This window comes from Juglans regia, chromosome 1 (genome assembly GCF_001411555.2).
Source record: "Juglans regia cultivar Chandler chromosome 1, Walnut 2.0, whole genome shotgun sequence".
Lineage (NCBI taxonomy): Eukaryota > Viridiplantae > Streptophyta > Magnoliopsida > Fagales > Juglandaceae > Juglans > Juglans regia.
Genome location: NC_049901.1, coordinates 7852085 through 7873429, shown reverse-complemented (window position 1 = coordinate 7873429; position 21345 = coordinate 7852085). Strand labels below are relative to the sequence as shown.

Genomic DNA, 21345 nt, shown 5'->3' with positions numbered 1-21345 from the left:
ATCTAAAACCATAGAAAAAATTACAATGATTTTATATTTTGAAAATAATTTCTATTTTATTTCTATAAAGAAAAAATGTCTCTGTGGGGATTAGACCCACAAGCTCACCTCATTTGATTACTACAAATGAAATTTGAATGACATAACATTTGGTCATTTTATTAATTGTGATTAAGTATTTTACACAATTTTATTTTGAAAAAAATAGAGTAACGATATTTTAATTATCTAGTAATATAATATTAAATAATTAATAAATTATTTATTATGTTTAATTTTTAAGAGAGATTAAAAAAAATAAATAGTTAAAAAAGACGATGAATAATTGTTATTTGACAAAACGACGGTCGTTCATCTACCAAAACAGTTGTGAAGGTGAATACCAAACATGAGACCAGCTCTCTCAGTTCCTCTAGAATCGAAGGCAGCTCCTTCTCACTTCTTCCCCGTTCTGTCAAACCCTAGACAGTGAGCCAGAGATGGCGATCAAGCATCTTCTAGCCCTATCTCGTCGCTCCCACAGGGTGGCCACGTCCGCCTTCGCCAACACCGTCCGATCGGCTTCGACTTCTCCGGCTATTGCCACGCCATCACCCCCACCCCCCTCCCCTCCTCCCCCAAGCGCCATGGTCTACGACCGTCTCGCGGAAGCTGTTAAATCCAAGATCAAGGAGCTCGAGAATCCCGACCCACGCTTCCTCAAGTACGGGTCGCCCCACCCGGTCGTTGCCGACCATACCCGGATCCTCTCCGCCCCGGAGACCCGCGTGACCACCCTCCCCAACGGCCTCCGTGTCGCCACTGAGTCCAACCTCGCAGCCCACACCGCCACCGTCGGGGTCTGGATCGACGCCGGGTCGAGGTTCGAGACTGACGAGACCAACGGTACCGCACATTTCCTGGAGCACATGATATTCAAGGGCACGGAGAAGAGGACGGCCAGGGCATTGGAGGAGGAGATCGAGAACATGGGGGGACATCTTAACGCGTACACGTCAAGGGAGCAGACCACCTACTACGCCAGGGTCATGGAGAAGGACGTGCCCAAGGCGCTCGACATCCTGGCCGATATATTGCAGAACTCCAAGTTCGACGAGAACCGCATTAGCCGCGAGCGAGACGTGATTCTCCGGGAAATGGAGGAGGTAAGTTAGGGCTTTGATTGGGTTCAATGGGTGCATTTATTGGACTTTGTTTATTAGTTTTGACTGTTTGTGGGTGAGAGTAAGTAAAATTCTGAAGCTTTTTTTTTTTGGCTACAGAAATTTTGTAGCTTTTTAATTGGTGAGTGGTTGTTACTAAGTTCGGCGAGTGTGGTTTCGTTTGTTTGATAGGTATTTTATTGTTAATATAACAGGGTCAAACTCTTTTTTTTTTTTTTTTTGTTTTCTTTTTGGTGATTTTTTGGTGATTGTTACGTTCGAGGTTAAGATTTTCAGCTAATGGCTTGGTTTCGAATCCCGGGTCCAAGTCTTGCATTTGGGCACTAATACGAAGTTATTATAGTTCACGCGTGATGATGGAATTGTTAACCACGAATTTATGCATCGGTAATTACGTGCACATTGCACATGATATAGGTTGTTAGGTTATGAATATAACTATTAGTGAGTTTTTAAATTGGAAGAGTTAGTTGTTTTCCATCTTCTTTAATGGTTATCATTCCCATGCCTATTAAGTGCACAAATTGGTTGGTGTTAGTTTTTCAACGGCATAATGTGATTCACTTACTGAATAATGGGGGAAGAAGATTGCAATTTTATTTCCCACATGCCCCTTTAGACTAAAAGCTAGCATTGCAGGGATCCTTTGCAAGTTGGATATGGAGAAGGCCTATGACCATGTTAACTGAGACTTCTTACTATACCTACATGGGAGGTGTGGATTTGGGGAGAGATGGCGGTCGTGGATCAAACGGTTATATCAACGGCGAAATTTTCAGTTTTGATAAATGGCAGTCTAGAGGGTTTTTTTAGTAGCACCCGAGGCTTAAGACAAGGGGACCCGTTGTCTCCTATTCTCTGTCCTTGTCATGGAGGCGCTTAGTAGAATGATTTCGGCATTAGTTTATTAATGTCTTTACGACGGGTTTTCCAATTGGTGGCCCCAATAAGGTACTATTAAACATTTATCATTTGTTGTTCACAGATGATACACTAATCTTTTGTGAGGCATACCAAAACCAAGTTTGGGCACTGAAGGCCCTCCTACTTTTTTTTGAAATAGCGTCTGGTTTGAAAGTGAATTTTGACAAATAAGAAATGGTGTCAGTTGTAAGTGTTAACAATATAAGGCAATTGGCTAGCACGTTGGGATGTAAGGTTGCCTCTCTCCCCATGGAATACGTTGGCCTCCTGTTGGGGACTGCCTCTAGAGCTATTCCAATATGGGGCACAATGATCGAGAAGATAAGAGTGGAGATTGGTAGGCTAGAAGAGACTTTATTCGTATAAAGGGTGGCATGATTACCTTAATTAAGAGCACGCTATCTAATTTACCTTCTTACTTCCTGTCTCTATTCCCTATTCCTGCAAGTGTGGCATCCCGGATTGAAAAACTTCAGCATGATTTCTTGTGGAGTGGGAACAATGCTCATGACTTCTTGTCCTTAATCTATCGTTCCTTGAATGTATTTTACGTGTTCTTTTGTATAATCCCTGTATGCACGGGCTATGTCTATTTCATTCGTATCAATAAAATTTACCTTTTACATAGCAAAAAAAATTTACCTACTTACTTCCTGTCTCTTTTCCCTATTCCTGCAAGTGTGGCATCCTAGATTGAAAAACTTCAGCATGATTTCTTGTGGAGTGGAGTGGGAGATGAATTCAAATTCCATCTTGTCAGTTGGGACAAGGTATGCTCCCCAATCTCCTCTGGTGAGTTGGGTATTAGAAATATGAGAGTTTTTTATCGGACATTACCTGGAAAATGGTTGTGGAGATATAATATGGAACCAGAAACACTATGGAAGTCGGTGATTGAGTCCAAATACGGAGGTTTTTTTTTTTTTTTTTTTTTGGGGGGGTGTTTTAGTGTACTAGAGAGGTGGGTGGAGCTCATGGAGTGGGAGTTTGGAAGCACATTAGAAGAGGATGGGGGGGTCTTTACTCGACATACAAGATTTGTTCTGGGCGATGGCACTAAAATTAAATTCTGGAGCGACATATGGTGAGGAAATAGTTCTTTAAAGGAAATATTCCTTCTGTGTTTCGGGTGACATGTGAAAAAGCTTCAGTGGCTGATCTCATGGTGATATTGGGGGAACAAGTCCAATGGAACATCAATTTCAGTAGGGTGGCCCAAGATTGGGAAGTGGGCAACTTTGAGGATTTTTTGAGCCTAATGTATTCCATAAAACCAAGCAACCAACGAGCTGATGTGTTGTGGTGGTTACCTACAAGTAAAGGTAAATTCTTGGCTCGCTCTTTCTATAAGTCACTCACACGCTCGCCGAATAATCGGTTCCCATGGAGAAGGATTTGGCGACATAAGACACCTCTTAAAGCGGCATTTTTCACGTGGACAGCTTCCTTGGGTAAGATCCTGACAACAGATAACTTGAGGAAATACAAGGTGATTATAATGGATTGGTACAACATTTGTAAGAAAGTTGGGGAGATGGTGGATCATCTATTTCTACACTGTGAGATTGCTATAGTGTTATGGAATGAAGTGTTCAGCAGATTAGAGGTAGCTTGGGTTATACCCGCTACGGTGGCTGCACTATTGACAAGCTGGACAAATTTGAGAGGCATTCAACAAATCAAAGCTGTGTGGAAGATGGTCCCGATATGTATTTTGTGGTGTCTATGGCAGGAGCGCAATGAACGGACGTTCGAAGACAAGGAGCGCACAATAGAGGAATTAAGAGCTTTGTTTACTAGAACTCTATGTACATGGGCCATAGCTATATAGCTATATAGCTATAGACTTTAAAGGCCCCGACTTTCATGACTTTCTTATCTCTATTGCTTCAACATAGGTATGGTGTATCTTTGTATATCATCTTGTGTACTCGGGCTATACCTATCATTATTCAATATATTTGTAAACTTATAAAAAAAATGTTTCTCATTTCCACTTCTTTCTCCCTTCCTGCAAATGTGTGCTTCATACTATTTTACTATGTTGGATCTTAAAAGTCATGATTACTTTGTTCCTGTTTTTCATAGTATGAGTAAATCCCCATCAACATTTATGCTATGTTTAGTTTGAGGATCTTCTTTGTTGCTTTTAGAGCAGTCTTTGAGCTGAATGCCCTAGACATAGGTTTATAGGAAACAATGACATAACTTTCTTAGCACAATAAGAAAGATAAGTGACGAAAACTCGTAGGTGATCATTTACTACCCTGCCTTGCCCTTACACAAGTGGATGCTGAATATAAATGTACATTTAACATTATACAAGCAAGGAATTTTGAGATACAATTTACACTTTATCGTGTTGCCCTTCTCTTCTCGTGTAATGCATCAATGGAAAACCCAAACCACATGGTCTATACTCCAAAATGACTAGTCAATGATATAATTGGAACCCCATTGAAACATTATAAAGAGTAAGAATTTCTCATTCCCAAGTAATGTGGGATCTCGTACACCACCTACTCTTATCCTTATCATATGGAGTATCACGATCTCACATCTTAAATTTTCGACATCTTCGTCGGGCCAGTCTATCAAAGGTGGCACAGCTCAAATCCTACATTTCTAGTTAGGATAGACTCTGATACCATTTGTAACACTCCAATAGAAGAACCACCTGACATATACTCTAAAGGACTAGTTAATGATACAATTGGAACCTCATTGGAACATTATAAAGAGCAAGAACTTCTATTTTCCAAGTAATGTGAGATCCAATACACGACCTACCATTATCGTTATCATATGGGTATCACATCTTGATTACTTTTATCTTTTTGATTCCATTGATCACACAAGTGCGGTTTCGCTGGAGAGGCCTTTTGAAGAAGATGAGGTGCTTGGTGTACTAAAAGGTATGAACAAAGATAAAGCCCCGGGACCAGATGGCTTTCCAATGGCTTTGTTCCATGCCTATTGGGACTTTGTTAAGGAGGATCTAATGAGGGTTTTTAGTGAATTTCACTCCTTTATGAACTTCGAGAAGAGCCTTAATGTCTCTTTCATCGCTCTCATTCCCAAGAAGGTGAGGTCGGTGGAAGTGAATGATTTCCGGCCCATAAGCCTGATAAGTGGGGTTTATAAGATCATCTCTAAAGTGTTAGCGAAGCGGCTGAGTGAAGTCATGGAGAAGATCATCTCGAAGTCCCAAAATGCTTCCGTGAAAGGAAGGCAAATACTAGATTCGGTCCTCATTGCCAATGAATGCCTTGAGAGCAGAATTAGAACTGGCATTCCTGGTATATTGTGTAAATTGGATATGGAAAATGCATTTGATCATGTAAACTGGGATTTCTTGTTGCATATTCTTGGTAGGTACGGCTTCAGGGAAAGATGGTGTCAATGGATAAAACACTATATTCCAACCGTCAAATTCTCTGTCTTGGTTAATGGCACTCCTGAAGGCTTCTTCAACAACTCTTGGGGATTGCGTCAGGGGGATCCACTATCCCCATTATTATTTATCATAGTTATGAATGTGTTGAGCAGAATGTTGGAAGGGGTGGTGGATGGGGACTTCATTTCGGGGTTCTCGATGGGTGGTTCTACGCATGGAAGATTGACAGTCTCCCATCTTCTCTTCGCCGATGATACTTTGATCTTTTGCAACCCGGATCTGGATCAGATTCGCTCTCTAAGGGCACTTCTACTTTGCTTTGAAGCTGTATCTGGCCTTAAGGTGAATTTATCTAAGTTGGAAGTAGTTCCTATTGGCTTGGTTAACAACTTAAATGGGGTAGCTGCCTTATTGGGATGCAAAGTTTCATCTTTGCCTATGAAGTACCTCGGACTCCCCTTGGGAGCCCCACACAAATCTAAGGCAATGTGGGAAGGGATCATTGAGAAATAAAAGGCAAACTGGCGGGATGGAAGAGACTTTACTTGTCTAAGGGCAGGAGAATCATTTTGATTATCCAACCTTCCAACGTACTTTCTTTCATTATTCCCTATTCCGGCAGGGATGGCAAATAGATTGGAGAAGATTTTCCGTATTTTTTATGGGGAGGGCTAGAGGATGCAAAGAAATTTCATCTGATCAAATGGGATAAAGTTTGCACTCCGCTGTCTTGCGGTGGGCTAAGTTTAAGAAATTTGAGAACTTTTAACAAGGCACTTCTCGGGAAATGGCTATGGCGTTACCATCATGAGGGAGACACTCTTTGGTGGAATATTTTCGATGTTAAATATGGGAGCATCTGGGGAGGGTGGTGCTCTAAGGAAGTCAGAGGGGCATATGGAGTGAGAGTTTGGAAACTGATCCGGAATAGTTGGGATGATTTTCTAGTCAACTGCAGGTTCTTGGTGGGAAGGGGCACGCAATTCAGGTTTTGGCATGATATATGGTGCGGGGATGTTGCTTTGAAATCCGCTTTCCCCTCTCTGTTTAGGATTGCGTCTGACCAGGGCTCCTCAGTGGCTGATAATATGTGCAGAACCGTCGATTCCATTCATTGGTCTGTGAGATTCACGAGAGCTGTTTACTTATCAAAAAAATAGATTCACTAGAGATGTCTAGGATTGGGAGGTGGGAGCCATCACTGATTTCTACAAAATCTTATATGCGCTGAAGACAAGGGCAGGAGGGGAGGATAGCTTACTCTGGTCATGCACAAGGAACAAGAAATTTTCTGTTCCTTCATACTAGAAGGCCTTGGTGAACCATTCCCCTAATGTTTTCCCATGGAAGAGCATTTGGAAGAGTAATGCTCCTCTCAAGGTAGCTTTCTTTGCTTGGTTGGCCTCCCATGGTAAAATCTTAACAATCGACAAATTAAGAAAGCGTGGACTTTACATAATGGATTGGTGCTACATGTGCAAACGCAACGGCGAATCAATGGATCACCTTCTTCTTCATTGCAAAGCAGTTAAGGTATTGTGGGATATAATCTTCTTGAGGCTCGGTATCGCATGGGTCATGCCTAAGAGGGTGATAGATCTTTTGGCTTGTTGGCGAGGGATTAGGGGCAATCGCCAAATCGCTGCTGTATGGAAGATGGTACCTTTATGTTTAATGTGGTGCACGTGGAACGAAAGAAATTGTCGCTGCTTTAAGGATAAGGAACGCTCTCCGGACAGCTTTAGGGATTTCTTCTTTCATACTTTGTTGCTCTAGGAAGTCTAAAGGGAGGGTATTGTGAAGATAGGTATCAAGGTGTTGGGGTTGGTGTTCAGGTAGAGTTTTAGTTCTACGGGAAACTAGGATTGGGGTCGGGTCTGATGTACTTTGGGTTGGTTTTTTTATGGGCTTTTTGGGTCATTAGGGGCTTGTTGGGTCATTTTGGGCAAGGTGTTTTCTTGTATACATTCAGTGTACTTGGTTTCTCCTTTTGATATATACAATATTTTTACTTATCAAAAAAAGGGATGGAACGAGCCTTAAGGTTTTGTACGCTACTATCAGTAGCACGTAGTTTGTAATTAGGCACTTTTTTGTATACTTCCTATGTACTCGGGCTTTGTCTCTTTACGTGGATCAATAAAACTTCTTTTTACCGATAAAAAAAAAAATGAAGTGTGAAGTGTCTCTTCTGTGCTAAATCAGTAGCATGTGTGATAAACGAGAAATACTACTATTGCCCTTTCCCTGAGTCAATAATCTAACACAACTGTTTCATGTATTATTCAACTGATGTGGAAGTGCTGGTGTTTGATTTTTCTTTGGTGGAGATGTTTGCCCTCATTTGTTGCTTATAATGTTTTGTTAAGGTTATAGCAAACTTGCTTATAGGTTTTGCTATCTTGCTTTGCGTGTTTTAAGTTTTTATCTCATGTCCATGCTGTAGGTTGAGGGGCAAACTGAGGAAGTCATTTTTGACCATTTGCATGCAACGGCTTTTCAGTACACTCCTTTGGGTCGAACTATTCTTGGCCCTGCTCAGAATATTAGGACAATTACAAAAGATCATCTCCAGAACTATATACAAACACACTACGCGGCACCCAGAACGGTAGGCAAAAATAACGAGTTTCTTAATTTTTTGTTTGTGTATAGTGGATCGGAGGAATTGGTGAATATGTCATATTGTGTTTAGTTTTGTTGCATTTTACATCAATATGCAAGACTTGCTTTGGGAAGGGATTGTCATGGAGGTTTTTTATGACCTATATCTCAGGTCATTGCTGCTTCTGGAGCTGTGAAGCATGACGACATTGTTGAGCAAGTAAAAAAATTGTTCACAAAGTTATCGTCAGACCCAACCACAGCTACTCAGTTGGTTGCAAAAGAGCCAGCAGCTTTTACTGGTTCTGAGGTGGGGTGATATATTGATTACTTTATAATATCTTTTATGGCTGTGTATGATAGAATAAATTTTGTTGACGTGGTAAAAACCAGGTTAGAATAATTGATGATGATGTCCCCGTGGCACAATTTGTGGTTGCTTTTAATGGAGCATCTTGGACAGATCCAGATTCTGTTGCTCTAATGGTAATGCAGGCTATGCTGGGTTCATGGAATAAAAGTGCTAGTGGTGGAAAGCACATGGGGTGAGTTATTTTCAGAACTACTTACCTTTGTGGCATATCGGGTTTCGTTCTTCAGTAAGGCATTTTCTCTTTTAAGCACATCCATTGATAAAATGAAAATCTGTATACAGTTCTGACTTGGCACAGAGGATTGCCATAAATGAAATCGCAGAAAGCATGATGTCTTTTAACACCAACTATAAAGACACTGGGCTATTTGGTGTTTATGCTGTTGCTAAGGTGAGATCCCTAAACATTGTTGAAGCCATCAAACATTTCTGTCATTTACAGAATAAAATGTAAAATGTGGATACCTTTTTTATCTTCATTTCCTCCTTTTTTGATGAAAAAACTTGGACATGGTGCCATTAGGGTTATTGTAACTTCATTTATTTGTGATAAATTTGTTGTCTTGTTATTTCAGCCGGATTGTTTAGATGATTTAGCATATGCAATAATGTATGAGACCACCAAGTTGTGTTGTCGAGTTCTGGAACAAGATGTTATTCGTGCGCGTAATCAGGTACCCACCAATGCTTTCATTTTAAATTGATATCAGATACATGGTTACTTCAGATATTATTATTATTATTATATTATTTTATCTGAAGCAGGCCAAGCTCTAAGAATGAGCTTAGTACCGTGACTAATAATCTTAGCTGGACATTTTTATCAGATACATAGCTATTTTTGAAATCAAATTGTTCTTGTGAATGTGAAAAGCCATTTCATTGTGCATTTTTTTGTTTCTTGTTTGTTCAAATTAAACGTTGGTTGAAAGAAGCTTCAATTCCTTGAGGATGACAATGAGATGGGGTGCGATACTGATATTTTGAAATGGTATTATTTTTTCAATATGGCAGTTGACAAATTTTCTATTGTTCTTTGTCCAAGATTATATCCACAAACAGTCTCATCTACGTGATTTTGTGGAATTTGGTAAAATCATTCCTGTAGTTATTGTTGCTTACTGGTGTCTTTTATTGCAGTTGAAATCTTCTCTGCTGCTTCACATCGATGGAACGAGTTCTGTAGCTGAAGATATTGGGCGCCAGGTGCAACTTCTCTCCTTATTGAAATGATAAGAGGGAAGAAATGATTCATTTAGGTTACTGTTGTATATCCTTTTTAATCTATTGTATATGAGTTAGTATTAAAAAACTGCAAGCAGAGAAAGAAATATTTCATGCAGTCACTACTGTCGAGCTGGTTTGAACCAATATCATTTGACCAGCTGATTAACTTCAGCAGGTCACTCTTATCCCTTCACTGTGTGTGTGCTTCCTTAGTTCAACGTGCATATTATTTCTTGCTTTGAAAGATGAGATCTCTCTATGATTTAATGGCTACTAGGATGATAGTTTGGAAAGGTGTTGATGGGCACCAACATGGACCGGTTCTTGAAACGAGTTCCTCAACGGGTCTAAATTTTCCATTGGCTTATTTTGGCTTTCTTGGGCGAGTTTTCAAATTGATTGTGGGTTCAAGGGATATCACATTCCCACGGGTTCATATCGGGTGTTATGTATGTGCATGGCAAAAAAGAGAAGGTGATATATGTGGTTTCTACCTTGTCAAAAAACATTATATATGTGGTTTCTATATGTTTCAGATTAGAAGTAACCACTGTAAATCTCGATTTTGATTGCTGGCTAGACACCCACGGTTATAAAAGAAAAAAAAATCTCAAATTTGATTAGGAAATCTGTTCTGCTACAATTCGCAATTCCTAATTTTGCTTTCCGTGGTATTCTTGTGCATGTAGCTACTTACATATGGCCGAAGAATCCCATTTGCCGAGTTGTTTGCCAGAATTGATGCTGTTGATGCAAGCACAGTCAAACGTGTTGCAAACCGAGTTATTTGGGACCAGGTAAGTACTATATGGTACCTAAGTTACTGGATCTAGAAAATAAGCAAAATTTTATGTTAGATTCTTCACCAGTTTGTTGATCAAAATGTGATGGACCCTCATCCGGTGCTTGGTTTTGCAGGATATTGCAATTGCCGCGATGGGGCCCATCCAGGGTTTACCTGACTACAACTGGTTCAGACGCAGGACCTACTGGAACCGCTACTAGTTCGCATCTGACTTATTCCTTTTTGTTGATCCATACCTTTTTGTTAGGTGTTCTGGTCTCAGATGATTTCTTGCATTTTACACGACCAATACGCCCTGAGAGATGTCAGGGCCTGGCATCTTAATCTATATGTTTTACTGTTTTAGGTCATGTTTTTGTTTTTGTAACATTCATATGTAGAAGTAAGCATGCTGCCATCATAGTTGTGATTATGAAATTTTCCGTCAGCTCTCCCATCCTGCCATTATTCCTCATTGTTGGAACCTATCACAGTAATCGTTTTGTTCTAAACGATTTACCTTCAGGTCGACCCTGTTCTGTACATGATGTGGTTTCGCCTTTTGCTTGGCCCGATAATAAATTCAATTCAAGGATGTTATGGATATCTTCGAAGGTCAACGTGCGTATTGCTGTAGCACATTACAATTCCCGGAATTTGAAATCTTGTTATTTTATTTCTCAAATAATAAGACGACTTGAATGCCAACACTAGTTCAACGACTAGTTAATTAGTTATTACAAGCCCATCAAATCACGTCACAGCGAAATTGCTTGGAATTTTGACATTCATATGGGTCCATGAGTTTTTATTAGCTGTTTTCACTTGCTTTTTTTCTTTCTTTCTTTCTTTCTTTCTTTTTTTTTTTTCCTAAATTAAAAAAAAAATGGAATGGAATTAAGATACTTCTGGTCCATTTATGGGTTTTTGGCTGTATCTTTATATGTATTTTTTTTTTTTCCATAGTATTTAGAATTTGTTCTCTTCCATTCAAAAAAGCTCAATCATCAACCACATTTTCGTGTATATCTAGTTGATGATGAATAGAGCAGCCCCTCAAAAAAGAAAAGAAAAAAGTAGCCCCATTTTTTGGTTGACGAGGACGAGTCCACGCCTTGCGTCTCTTTCAATACTTCTGACCCTATATGTACGGGTCATGGCTTTGGAAATGAGGAATTTCATTGTTGTTTCTAATATTGTTAGAGGTCTCCAAATAGATCTTATAAAATAAAGTTTACAAGCTAATGCTACTTAACGTGATACGTTTGAAGAGTGAGTTAAGATGAGATGAGTTAAGATAAAAATTAAAAGGTGAATAAAATATTATTAGAATATTATTTTTTAATATTATTGTTGTTTTGAAATTTGAAATTTTTGAATTGTTTATTATATTTTATGTGAAAATTTAGAAAAATTATAACGATGAGATGAAATGAGATGAAACACTTCTTGTATCCAAAGCAAGCCTTAGTTTATCGTAAAAGAAAATTTTATAATATCTTATATTGAACTATAAGCCTATAAGTTGTAAATTTTTATTTTATAAGATATCTGAATAGATCAAGTATTTTTATTTTAACACACGATGACACTATATCTAAATTTCTTGTTTTGGAATGAAACATCCAAGCCTTATCGGAAACGGTATGTGTCTGAAGTTATCTATTCAACCAATTCAAATATTTTTAAAAAGAAGAAGGAAGAAATCTTCAAAAATGATAAAATAGAAACGAAGTTTAGTCAATCACGTCTGCAGATTCAAAACTGGATTTTCCTAGCAATTAACTCAAGCCAAGAAACACACGTAAATCCCAATCCATTGCCTACTATTTATAAGACCCAATACCATAACCTAAAGGCATTCAGAAATTCCCTCCATCACCTATATATCCACAGTATCTATAATTTCTTGCACCAATGTATCCCAATAAAGCCGAAGCTCCCTATGCCAAACCACCTCCAACTTCAGCCCCACCATTTGCAAAGCCTCATGAGGGACAATGGTCTACCGGACTTTGTGATTGTTTTGAGGATCCATCCAACTGTAATTGCTGCCATGGATACATTTTTTTAGAAAAATTCTTCTCATCAGTCACTATTCACCACCACACACCTTACACCCTATGAAAAACACCCCTCACACCTTATGAAAAGCACTCTCATATCCTATGAAAAAGCTATAAGTGCGGGGTGTGTGAATGAACAATGGCTGATGCATAGCATTCCTTTTTTTTTAACCCTTACAATCTTCCTCTCAAAATTGTCCCCCCCCCTCATTCTTGATGTCTTAACTCTCGTTCATATTTGTAGGTCTCATAACATGTTGCTGTCCATGTGTCACCGTAGGCCGGATTGTGGAAATTGTTGATAGAGGAACCACATGTAAGCAAAGATATTTACACCTATTGTCAGTATAAACTAGTCTAGTATCGCTTATGTTTTATAATACTCTAGAGTTAATGATGAACATGCATGGGTTCATGTCCAATTTATCAGACTCGTTGCTCTTTTATTCACTTTGTATGATGCATTTGCATCTTTTGTGACGGAGTTTTTGTTAGGATCCCCCACACATAACATAAGTTGTTACTTATTACGAATATACTTCATGCATTACATTTATTTTCCATTAAAGGTAAATGAATTAATGCTACATTCATGTGATCTCAACTGCTGGGGGTACCCCAGTTAGGGTAGTTAGTGTAGCTTGAGGTAGGTTGAATTAAGCCTTACCTGTCGAAATACCTAATTAAAATAGGAAGCTCAGCTTGTTGAAAAGTTACTAACTTGGGAATTAATGAAGTTAATTTGTTGAATGGGCAGCATGTCTGATTGGTGGCCTCATCTCCTATGCCATGGGCTCTGTTGGCTGCGGATGGCTGTACGCTTGTACATACAGGTCCAAACTGCGAGGCCTCTTCTCACTGCCAGAGGCTCCTTGTGCAGATTGGTTGGTTCATTGCTGCTGCTGTGCTTGCTCTCTTTGTCAAGAGTATAGAGAACTCCAGTATCGTGGGGTTGATCCCTCCATTGGTAAGCTCTATTCCCTTTTAACACATGCATGCCTTTTCTGTCTTGGCTCCTAGAGGTCTTGATATCTCCAACGTGGCAAGAGTCCTTCTAATTGGAAGTCGGTGTAAAATACACTCTATATAGTTAACACGGTAGGATTTAATTTGAAAGAGAAGTTTAAAATTAAATTCTTTTGCAAATCAAATCTTATCATATCGACAGTACTGTAGAGGTCATCTATTTCCTAAACCATCACTCCAAGAACAAAGACCAACAAGTAAACAAATGAATCTCGACCTAAAATCCTGACTGAAAAAAATAAAAGAGACTCTCGGTTGGAGGTTTCATGATGATGAGTCCCTTTGTGTGTGCAATGGATTTATATTCCATCGATAAAATAACATGCATCGTATTAGATATCCAAACATATAGATTGGAAGTTTAAGATTAGTGATGAATGATGCATTTTGGTGCTTATTTGTCGTTATCTTTTGCGTGAAGGTTGGGAAGCCAATGTAGAGAAGTGGAACCGGGAAGGACTCACGCCTCCTATAGTTGCGCCTGGCATGGCTCGTTGATGCAAAAATTGTATTTTTGCCATAAATAAGATTTGATTGTTGTATATTTCTTTCTTTAAGACATTGTCATTTTGTATTATATGAAACGTGAGTGTGCAACTCTCCGTTGTCTTGTGCATGCATTTGAGCCCATTTCTGTTGTTTGTTTGGCTTCTGTAATTCTGAATGATTCATTGTATTTTTCCATCATTTCTTCCACCCTTTTACATACTCTTCAATTGCGTGATTTAAAACCTATGGCTCTCTTTTTAGTGTCTACAAAAGTGCATGTTCAGCAATTGAAGTATATAATCTTGACAAAATGATAGCAGCAGGAACATCCTGGATTGGAGCTATATGGTGGGATTCAGATTGAGGGTGGTCATGTTTCCTTGATTATTTTGGTCAACATTGTCGGTAGTTTTGACGAGCCAACTCTTGGCACAGGTCTGACCTTTCATTTGTCAAGCTCTCTGTTGATGCTCTTAATCCAGTCAACATGTTCCATAATTTGGAAAAACAAGTATGAGAGAGAGAGAGAGAGAGAGAGAGAGAGATAGATTTGGTCTTTCAATTTACAAGTTATCTTCTCCGGTGGTGTATCAGCACCTTGATACTCTAATATGGCGTTTATTACCTATTATTTTAGCACAAATGATCCAAATTCATGAATTGAAGGCTATAATTTATGATATCTCGTGCAGTTATGACCACGTTCATTTGATAGCTTGTCATTATGTTAAAGAAAAGCGATGTTCAAAGTCGTTCTCATCCATTTGGTTTACAGGGGATCCTAATGACCAATTTCAGATAAGTACATGAACTAAAGAACAAACATAGACATATTATTCAGAATTGAATTCTTTTGGAAGCATTTAGTCAATCCAACGTCTCTGCACCGGTTAAATTGACCTCAAACAAAGTACTCTTTCCCTTCTATCACTCTATATAATAATCCCAAACAAGTTCCCTAAGAAACCCAATTCACCATTTCCTACCACAAAACAAAACAAAGTCTCTTCTGTTAGAGCTCTTTCATGGACTCTGATTACAGTCTCCAATTCAATATGGACATGAAGGCAGATCACTATCTGGAACTCGAAGGTGGCGACCATGACCAGAATGATGTTCTCTATGCAGATATTAGGAAGCAAATTCTGCTTTTGACAGCAGATGAGGATGAAGATCTCAACAAAGCCAAACGGCGAAACTCCTCTATTGTTGCCAAAAGAAGCTCAAACAGATTAACAGCTTGTACTTACCCTGCTATATTACAACCTGGAAGCTATTTCAATTGGTGGGAAAATGAGAGTACTAATTCAGTACCTGCATGGCTTCTAAACTTGTGGAAAAATGCCAATGGAACTGGGGTGTTTATCCCTCAGGTGGCCAAAACCAGAAGATATTACAAACCAGGTATGTGCTTAATTTCCTTTGTTGGATGACAAGAAAAGTACTCTTGTCCCCAGTTCCTGGGACTGATATATCTGTCAATTGTTACAGGGCAGATGAATAGGAGAGCATACAAGCAAGTGGAAAACAAGTTCTGATGAACATAAAATACATCTTCACGAATCAAAGAACCCAGAATCTACCTTATCAAGAAAGTATAAGATTCCAACATGATAGGATGAAACGAACACAAATAGATAGGATCTAAAGCATACAGTTTTAGTGGTGGTTGTACAGAAAGACAAACAAAATCGTCTGCTGCAAGAGTCATGAACGAAAAGCATATCTTGTAGTAGCATATAATAAGGAACTTGCAATTGAAACTTCTTTAGTGATGCCAATGGAAGTTAAAGGACTGACCAAAAAAAACAAACCTACTCTTGCAACATGTCAATGAAAGGGAATGGTTTGTACATTGCTGCATCCAATCTAAAGCAGATCTCTCAGATGGAAGCAAAATACAGTTCTTAAGCATGCATTATACAGAAGTACAGGATCTGCAACGTACTTGCAGTAATGGCACCATACTCAAGTCTTCAAATTGTATCGATTATGTAACTGTAGATTGAAAAGAAGCATCATATCCTTTTAAAAGTGGAAATTTTCAAGAGAGATGTCATTTTGAACTTATAAGACTATTTCAGAAAGGAAAATGCTAGGTATCCCAAGGGGATCCCGCTGGAAGCTCCCGCTTCCTTTTTTCTTTTTTAAGTTTTTTTGTACTTGGTGATTAAGAATGTGTTGTTTAATAATATTGTAAATTTTTTTTAAAATATTTAAAAATGTTAAAAAATTATGAAAAAAAAAAACTTAAAATGGACTAGCGGGATCCTCCAACAATGGGTGTAGTAGACCCACCCTTTCAAAAATAGCCAAACAAGAGAAAAAGAAGATATCACGATAGTACATAATTATTAAGAAAAATTATATTTATAGTTTTAAAATGTGCAAGTCCTGCACATTCCGTTTTCAAATAGAGTGAGCGGGACTTGCACACCTTAAGACACTTGTTATCATCAAGTATATGAAAAAAATAATCTCAAATATATATGTAAATTTAAAAAATAAAATGCACGATATTTTGAATATTTTAAAAATGTAAATATTATAATTTTTAATTGGTACGTGATATTATATATTGATTATTTATTTATTTTTTTAACAAAATTTCCAAATGTTACAGATCAAAATTGTAGGTACGAAAGTGTACCAAAATGCTGGAACCAAACAAATCGGGCGATAAGAATTTAGAACTGTACACTAAAGTTAACTGCTAGCCGTTCAATTTGCTTACCCCGGTTCGTGGACCCACCCTAGTCGTCCACGTCAAAGATGCACACATGGGGGGAAAAGGGAAAGCCTCTCTCTTCTCTGTTACTCTGGAAACAGCTTCTTTGTGTCGTGTCTTCGGTAGAGAACTCTCCAACGACATTGTTGAGTTGTGGTTAGTTAAAAGGGCGACGTTGATGGCCGCCTCGTAAACATCGAACACCTCCCAAGTCTCCCCCACATTTTATTTTTCTCTTTCTCGGATCTCTCAGATAGTCTCTTCGATCTCATCGCCCACCTTTCCCCTACAAAATCCCTTTATTTTTTCGTTCCGTTTTCACCGCTTTTCATTTTCCATCTTGAGTAGAGAGACTAGAGAGAGCTAAGAACGAAGAAACCATTGAAATCACTTTCCACATTTATCTTAATTTCTTGTTTTCTGTATTCTAATTTCCTCTCTCTCATAATGGCGTCGTTAACGGTGCCCTGCCCTAAAACCTTCTCCCTTCCCCGTCTCGGATCCACGAATAAAAGCCAGCACAAGCTGCTCTTCTTTCGTCGCGTGTCCAGTCCCACGCCGTCTGTCTTACTCGGATCTTCGCTGGTATGTTCATCCTCCCGGACTTTAATCTTTGGCATTTTCATTGATTTGCACTATTTTTTGGTGTTCAAGTTCTACTCGTGGAAATATTTATTTGTTTTAACTATGTGGTTTTTTATTTGGTCTTAATTTATATCAACTCTTGTCCATATTTAATATTGTGCCGTGTTGAATGATTTATATTATGCATTTTTCCCTTCCGATACGTAATTTATGTAAACTATTGTCTATATATGTGTCAACGCTTTTAATTTTATTGAAAAAAATGAATATAAGGAGCCTTTTACTTCGTAGAAACATATAGTCATTCGATGATTCTTTCCAGATTTTCCTGGTAGCATGTACGCGTAGTATGAACAGCGTTCTTTATGTGTCGTCAGCATTACCGGTAAAATTTTGTAGTGGTCCACCTTAACGTGTGAGGAGAGAGTATTTACCCATGTGAATGATATATGTATCTATCATAGTTTAAGACTGCAGATTGAATGTAGTTGCGTTTCATACATCAGCATAGTTTCGATCAGAGAGAGACAGAGAGATCCTTTGCGGTCATGTCATCGTGTCTAATGAAGGCAAGAGCAAAATTACAGAAGAATTGGTGGCCGGTTATGAGTTTTGAAATTTGCAGTTGTCTGCTTTCTACCTGTCGATTTTTGGTTTTCTGGTTAATTAAAGAAAACTAAAATCTGGTTTTCTATAAGGTTTTCGACTAATGCAAATGCACACTGTATGAAGATTAATAATGTGTAGTTCATGTATGATACTTTTTTTGCTGCAAACTCTATTATTTAGAGGTATAATTGTCTTGCAGAGCCATAACTGGAAGCAATACAGGGACTGGAAGGTGCGTGCAAAGCTTAATGAGGTAAGATTGTTCTCAATAAGCAAAAAATTCCTTATTTGAATAAGATATTCATTATGAGCACCTACTAAAGCTACTTGAATTCTAGCTTACGGCCGAGAAATATTCAAATTCTGCACCTGTACTTCCAACGATATCTGGAGTTGCATCACCAAAAGGGAAAGATGAGTCGGCACATCTTGATCAAGATACTGTTCAAGATGAATCGTCATTCTCGGCATTCATGTCTCAAGTATCAGATCTTATCAAGTAAGTCAAAGCGAGTTTGGCACATACACATTCTTGCAAGTATTCTTCACAGTAAATGTATATTAAACACGTCATTCTTATTGAAGTTTGTATCATATTCATTAACAGGCTTGTTGATTCAAGAGATATTGCTGAACTGCGGCTGAAGCAGTCAGACTGTGAGATCTTAATAAGAAAAAAGGAAGCTTTACAGCCAGCTACACCAGCTAGTATGCCACCACCCCTACCCTATGCAATGCTTCCGTCTCCTCCTCCACCAGTAACGTCAGCTGCTCCTGCTTCAGCACCAGCACCTGCCTTACCTGCTCCTGCAAAGGCAAACACTTCGTCTCATCCACCACTGAAATCCCCCATGGCTGGAACATTCTATCGTTGTCCTGGACCTGGTGAACCAGCATTTGTCAAGGTAAGTGGCAGTGTTGGTGTTGGTGACCTCTTTAATCGCCCCCCCCCCCGGACATGACAGATGAAAATCATGTCTTAAGCAATTCGAATGTATATACTTCATTATAAAAAAGGGTACATATTACATTATTCACCATATGGGAAAAATAGTAACCCCTCTTATAAATATTTAACCATTTTCAGGTAGGAGATAAAGTCCAAAAAGGTCAGGTCATCTGCATCATTGAGGCCATGAAACTGATGAATGAAATTGAGGTATCTGTTCCCTCCTTGATTGTTCAAACCTTTTTTTTTTATTTATTTCGGGAACCTCTCCAAGGCAAGGCCCTTTGGACCCACCCCGGCAGAGCAAACCATGGTCCCATGCACCACACCCTCGGAAGTTTCCATACACAGAACTGGTTAAGTCGCTGGCTTTTCACCAAGTAGTGTGGGCCCAAAGGATTGTTTGCATCCATGAGGTGTTGAACCTTAGACCTTGAAGGGAGTGATATGGGTCAATCCCTTGGGGTTATTGTTCAAACCTAAGGGGGTTGATTCCTAAAAAATCTTCCATTCTTGTCTTTACTGACCCCTCTTACTAATTCATTTCTAGAAGGTTTCTTTGTTTTTTTTTATTAAGAAGATAGCCCCAAATTTATTGATAAACCCTCACCTGTGACGGAAGAATACCGTGGTTACAAATTCACGCCTAGAATATACGAAAAAATAAAAGCCCAAATCAAAATGTGAAAGCTAGAACAAAACTGGTATAGAACTGAGTACAGACTGTGCACTCTTGTTAAGACCTGTCATTTACAACATAGAACAGGCAGTCCAGCTCTCTCAATTCTAAGGATCATTATAATGTCTCCTTGAGCCTGACAAGAACCCTCTTGTATCCCCATTTGCACCCTGTTTTGCCAATAGATTAGCATCTTGATTAACTTCTCCGAAAATGTGTTTAACAGATAGAAACAAGTCTTGCTAGCAATAAAATTCTTTCCCAATCCTCCCTTACAGCCCTGTTAACTGTACTAGAAAGCTGTGAGTCTGTCTCAACCTCTGCTCTGTCCAGTTTCAACCTTATGCAAGCTTTGACTCCATCTAATAGAGCTCGGACCTCTGCCACTGTGTTTGTTCCCCATCTATAGAAGGGAGAGAAGCCTACAATCAAAGCCCCTTGTGTATTGCAGATGACCCAAAGCCCGTACCATTGTTCGTTATGGATTAACTGTTGTTTTGATTAGAGAAACGTTTTCTTGAAGGAAATTGCTCAAGTAACCTTAAGTTTTGCCTATGCATTGTTGTGCTAATATAATTGATTATGGGGCCCTTTTTTCCCCATTGGGATTTGAGACTATGTTGCATTCCACCTTGAGACCAAAGGCTGCTAATCTTTAATTTTTCTCACCAGGCTGATCAATCTGGAACAATAACAGAGATTCTTTTAGAGGATGCGAAACCAGTTAGTGTAGACACGGTGATCTCTCTCTCTCTCTCTCACACACACACACACATGCACATATGCTGTGGTTTATACTTCAATTTATTTATCTGAATTCCCTATATTATCCTTGCAGCCTCTTTTTGTCATCGTACCGTGAGTTACTTGGTGACGTCCTCCTCCAAACTTCTGGGTGGTAGTCACTCTTTTGGGTTTAATTTTCATTGGATTGTCAGAATTTAGTAATGTTTCCGTTACTCTGTAATTTCTTATTTAATAAGGTTTGATTAAGGATATTTATTCTCTGTTAACGTTATGATTACTACGTGTGATTTACGGCCATAAAGTTGTAGAATATAAGAGTGGCAGTGGCATTGGAACGTAGCTTTTTTCCTATTTTATAGACTAGCTTTTCATGGTGTGTCGTAAAATCCTGTTATTGTTTTTTATTTTTCCATCTCTGAGACCTACGCTGACATTTCCCATGTTAGGATGGGATCCTCCACTTGATATATATCGGTGCTGCTTCCCATTATGTATAAATGACAAACAGATGAGCACTATAGTAAGTTCAAATTGCCAAAGCTTCCTTAATCAATGCACTTGAAAACGTGCTACTTTGTAGCTCGAGGGAAAGTGATGAAACAAATAATGATAGATTTACCCATCAGCACTGGAGTACTAATTTCAACGTGACGTATTCTGTAAAGCATAGATGTACAAGAAGGCCAATCTGGGGTCTATAGGTTGAGAGAAATCGAACTCTACATCAGTGAAAAAAAGTTTATTATTACTTGTAACAAATGAGGAGGCGGGTAAAAGGGAGACAGAAATGCCTCATTTCTACGGCAACAAACAACTGTTGATTCTCCAGAGTCCATTCCACAATAATATATCCATGCTCACATGGTGAGACCCACAGACAACTGTAAATAAAAGACAGTTGGCAAATGAAATCCATGTTATAACATGGGCCAACAGTTGTGACATTTGGGCATCATATTTTTAATCGTTCAGTTCGGCCATGCAACTTTCTTAGC

The 21345-nt window shown here is 38.8% G+C and overlaps 3 protein-coding genes across 3 annotated transcripts; all 3 read left to right on the top strand.

The window, feature by feature from the left end:
• Nucleotides 1-365: 365 nt before the first annotated feature.
• LOC108988159 (probable mitochondrial-processing peptidase subunit beta, mitochondrial) lies at nucleotides 366-11078 on the top strand. The gene is made up of 9 exons (XM_018961304.2): nucleotides 366-1145; nucleotides 7931-8095; nucleotides 8261-8398; nucleotides 8482-8633; nucleotides 8744-8852; nucleotides 9037-9135; nucleotides 9602-9667; nucleotides 10378-10485; nucleotides 10607-11078. Exons 1-9 carry the CDS (start codon nucleotides 480-482, stop codon nucleotides 10691-10693), a joined length of 1590 nt encoding a protein of 529 aa, XP_018816849.1. The 5' UTR covers nucleotides 366-479; the 3' UTR covers nucleotides 10694-11078.
• A 1254-nt stretch (nucleotides 11079-12332) lies between these two features.
• Nucleotides 12333-14306, top strand: LOC108988047 (protein PLANT CADMIUM RESISTANCE 9-like). Its single transcript, XM_018961142.2, has 4 exons — nucleotides 12333-12516; nucleotides 12783-12854; nucleotides 13296-13505; nucleotides 13986-14306. The coding sequence occupies exons 1-4, from the start codon at nucleotides 12390-12392 to the stop codon at nucleotides 14060-14062; spliced, it is 486 nt and encodes a 161-aa protein (XP_018816687.1). The 5' UTR covers nucleotides 12333-12389; the 3' UTR covers nucleotides 14063-14306.
• Nucleotides 14307-16853: 2547 nt separating this feature from the next.
• LOC108988222 (biotin carboxyl carrier protein of acetyl-CoA carboxylase 2, chloroplastic-like) lies at nucleotides 16854-20736 on the top strand. The gene is made up of 7 exons (XM_018961406.2): nucleotides 16854-17366; nucleotides 18175-18228; nucleotides 18314-18474; nucleotides 18583-18880; nucleotides 19063-19134; nucleotides 20276-20341; nucleotides 20442-20736. The coding sequence occupies exons 1-7, from the start codon at nucleotides 17229-17231 to the stop codon at nucleotides 20463-20465; spliced, it is 813 nt and encodes a 270-aa protein (XP_018816951.1). The 5' UTR covers nucleotides 16854-17228; the 3' UTR covers nucleotides 20466-20736.
• Nucleotides 20737-21345: the final 609 nt, after the last annotated feature.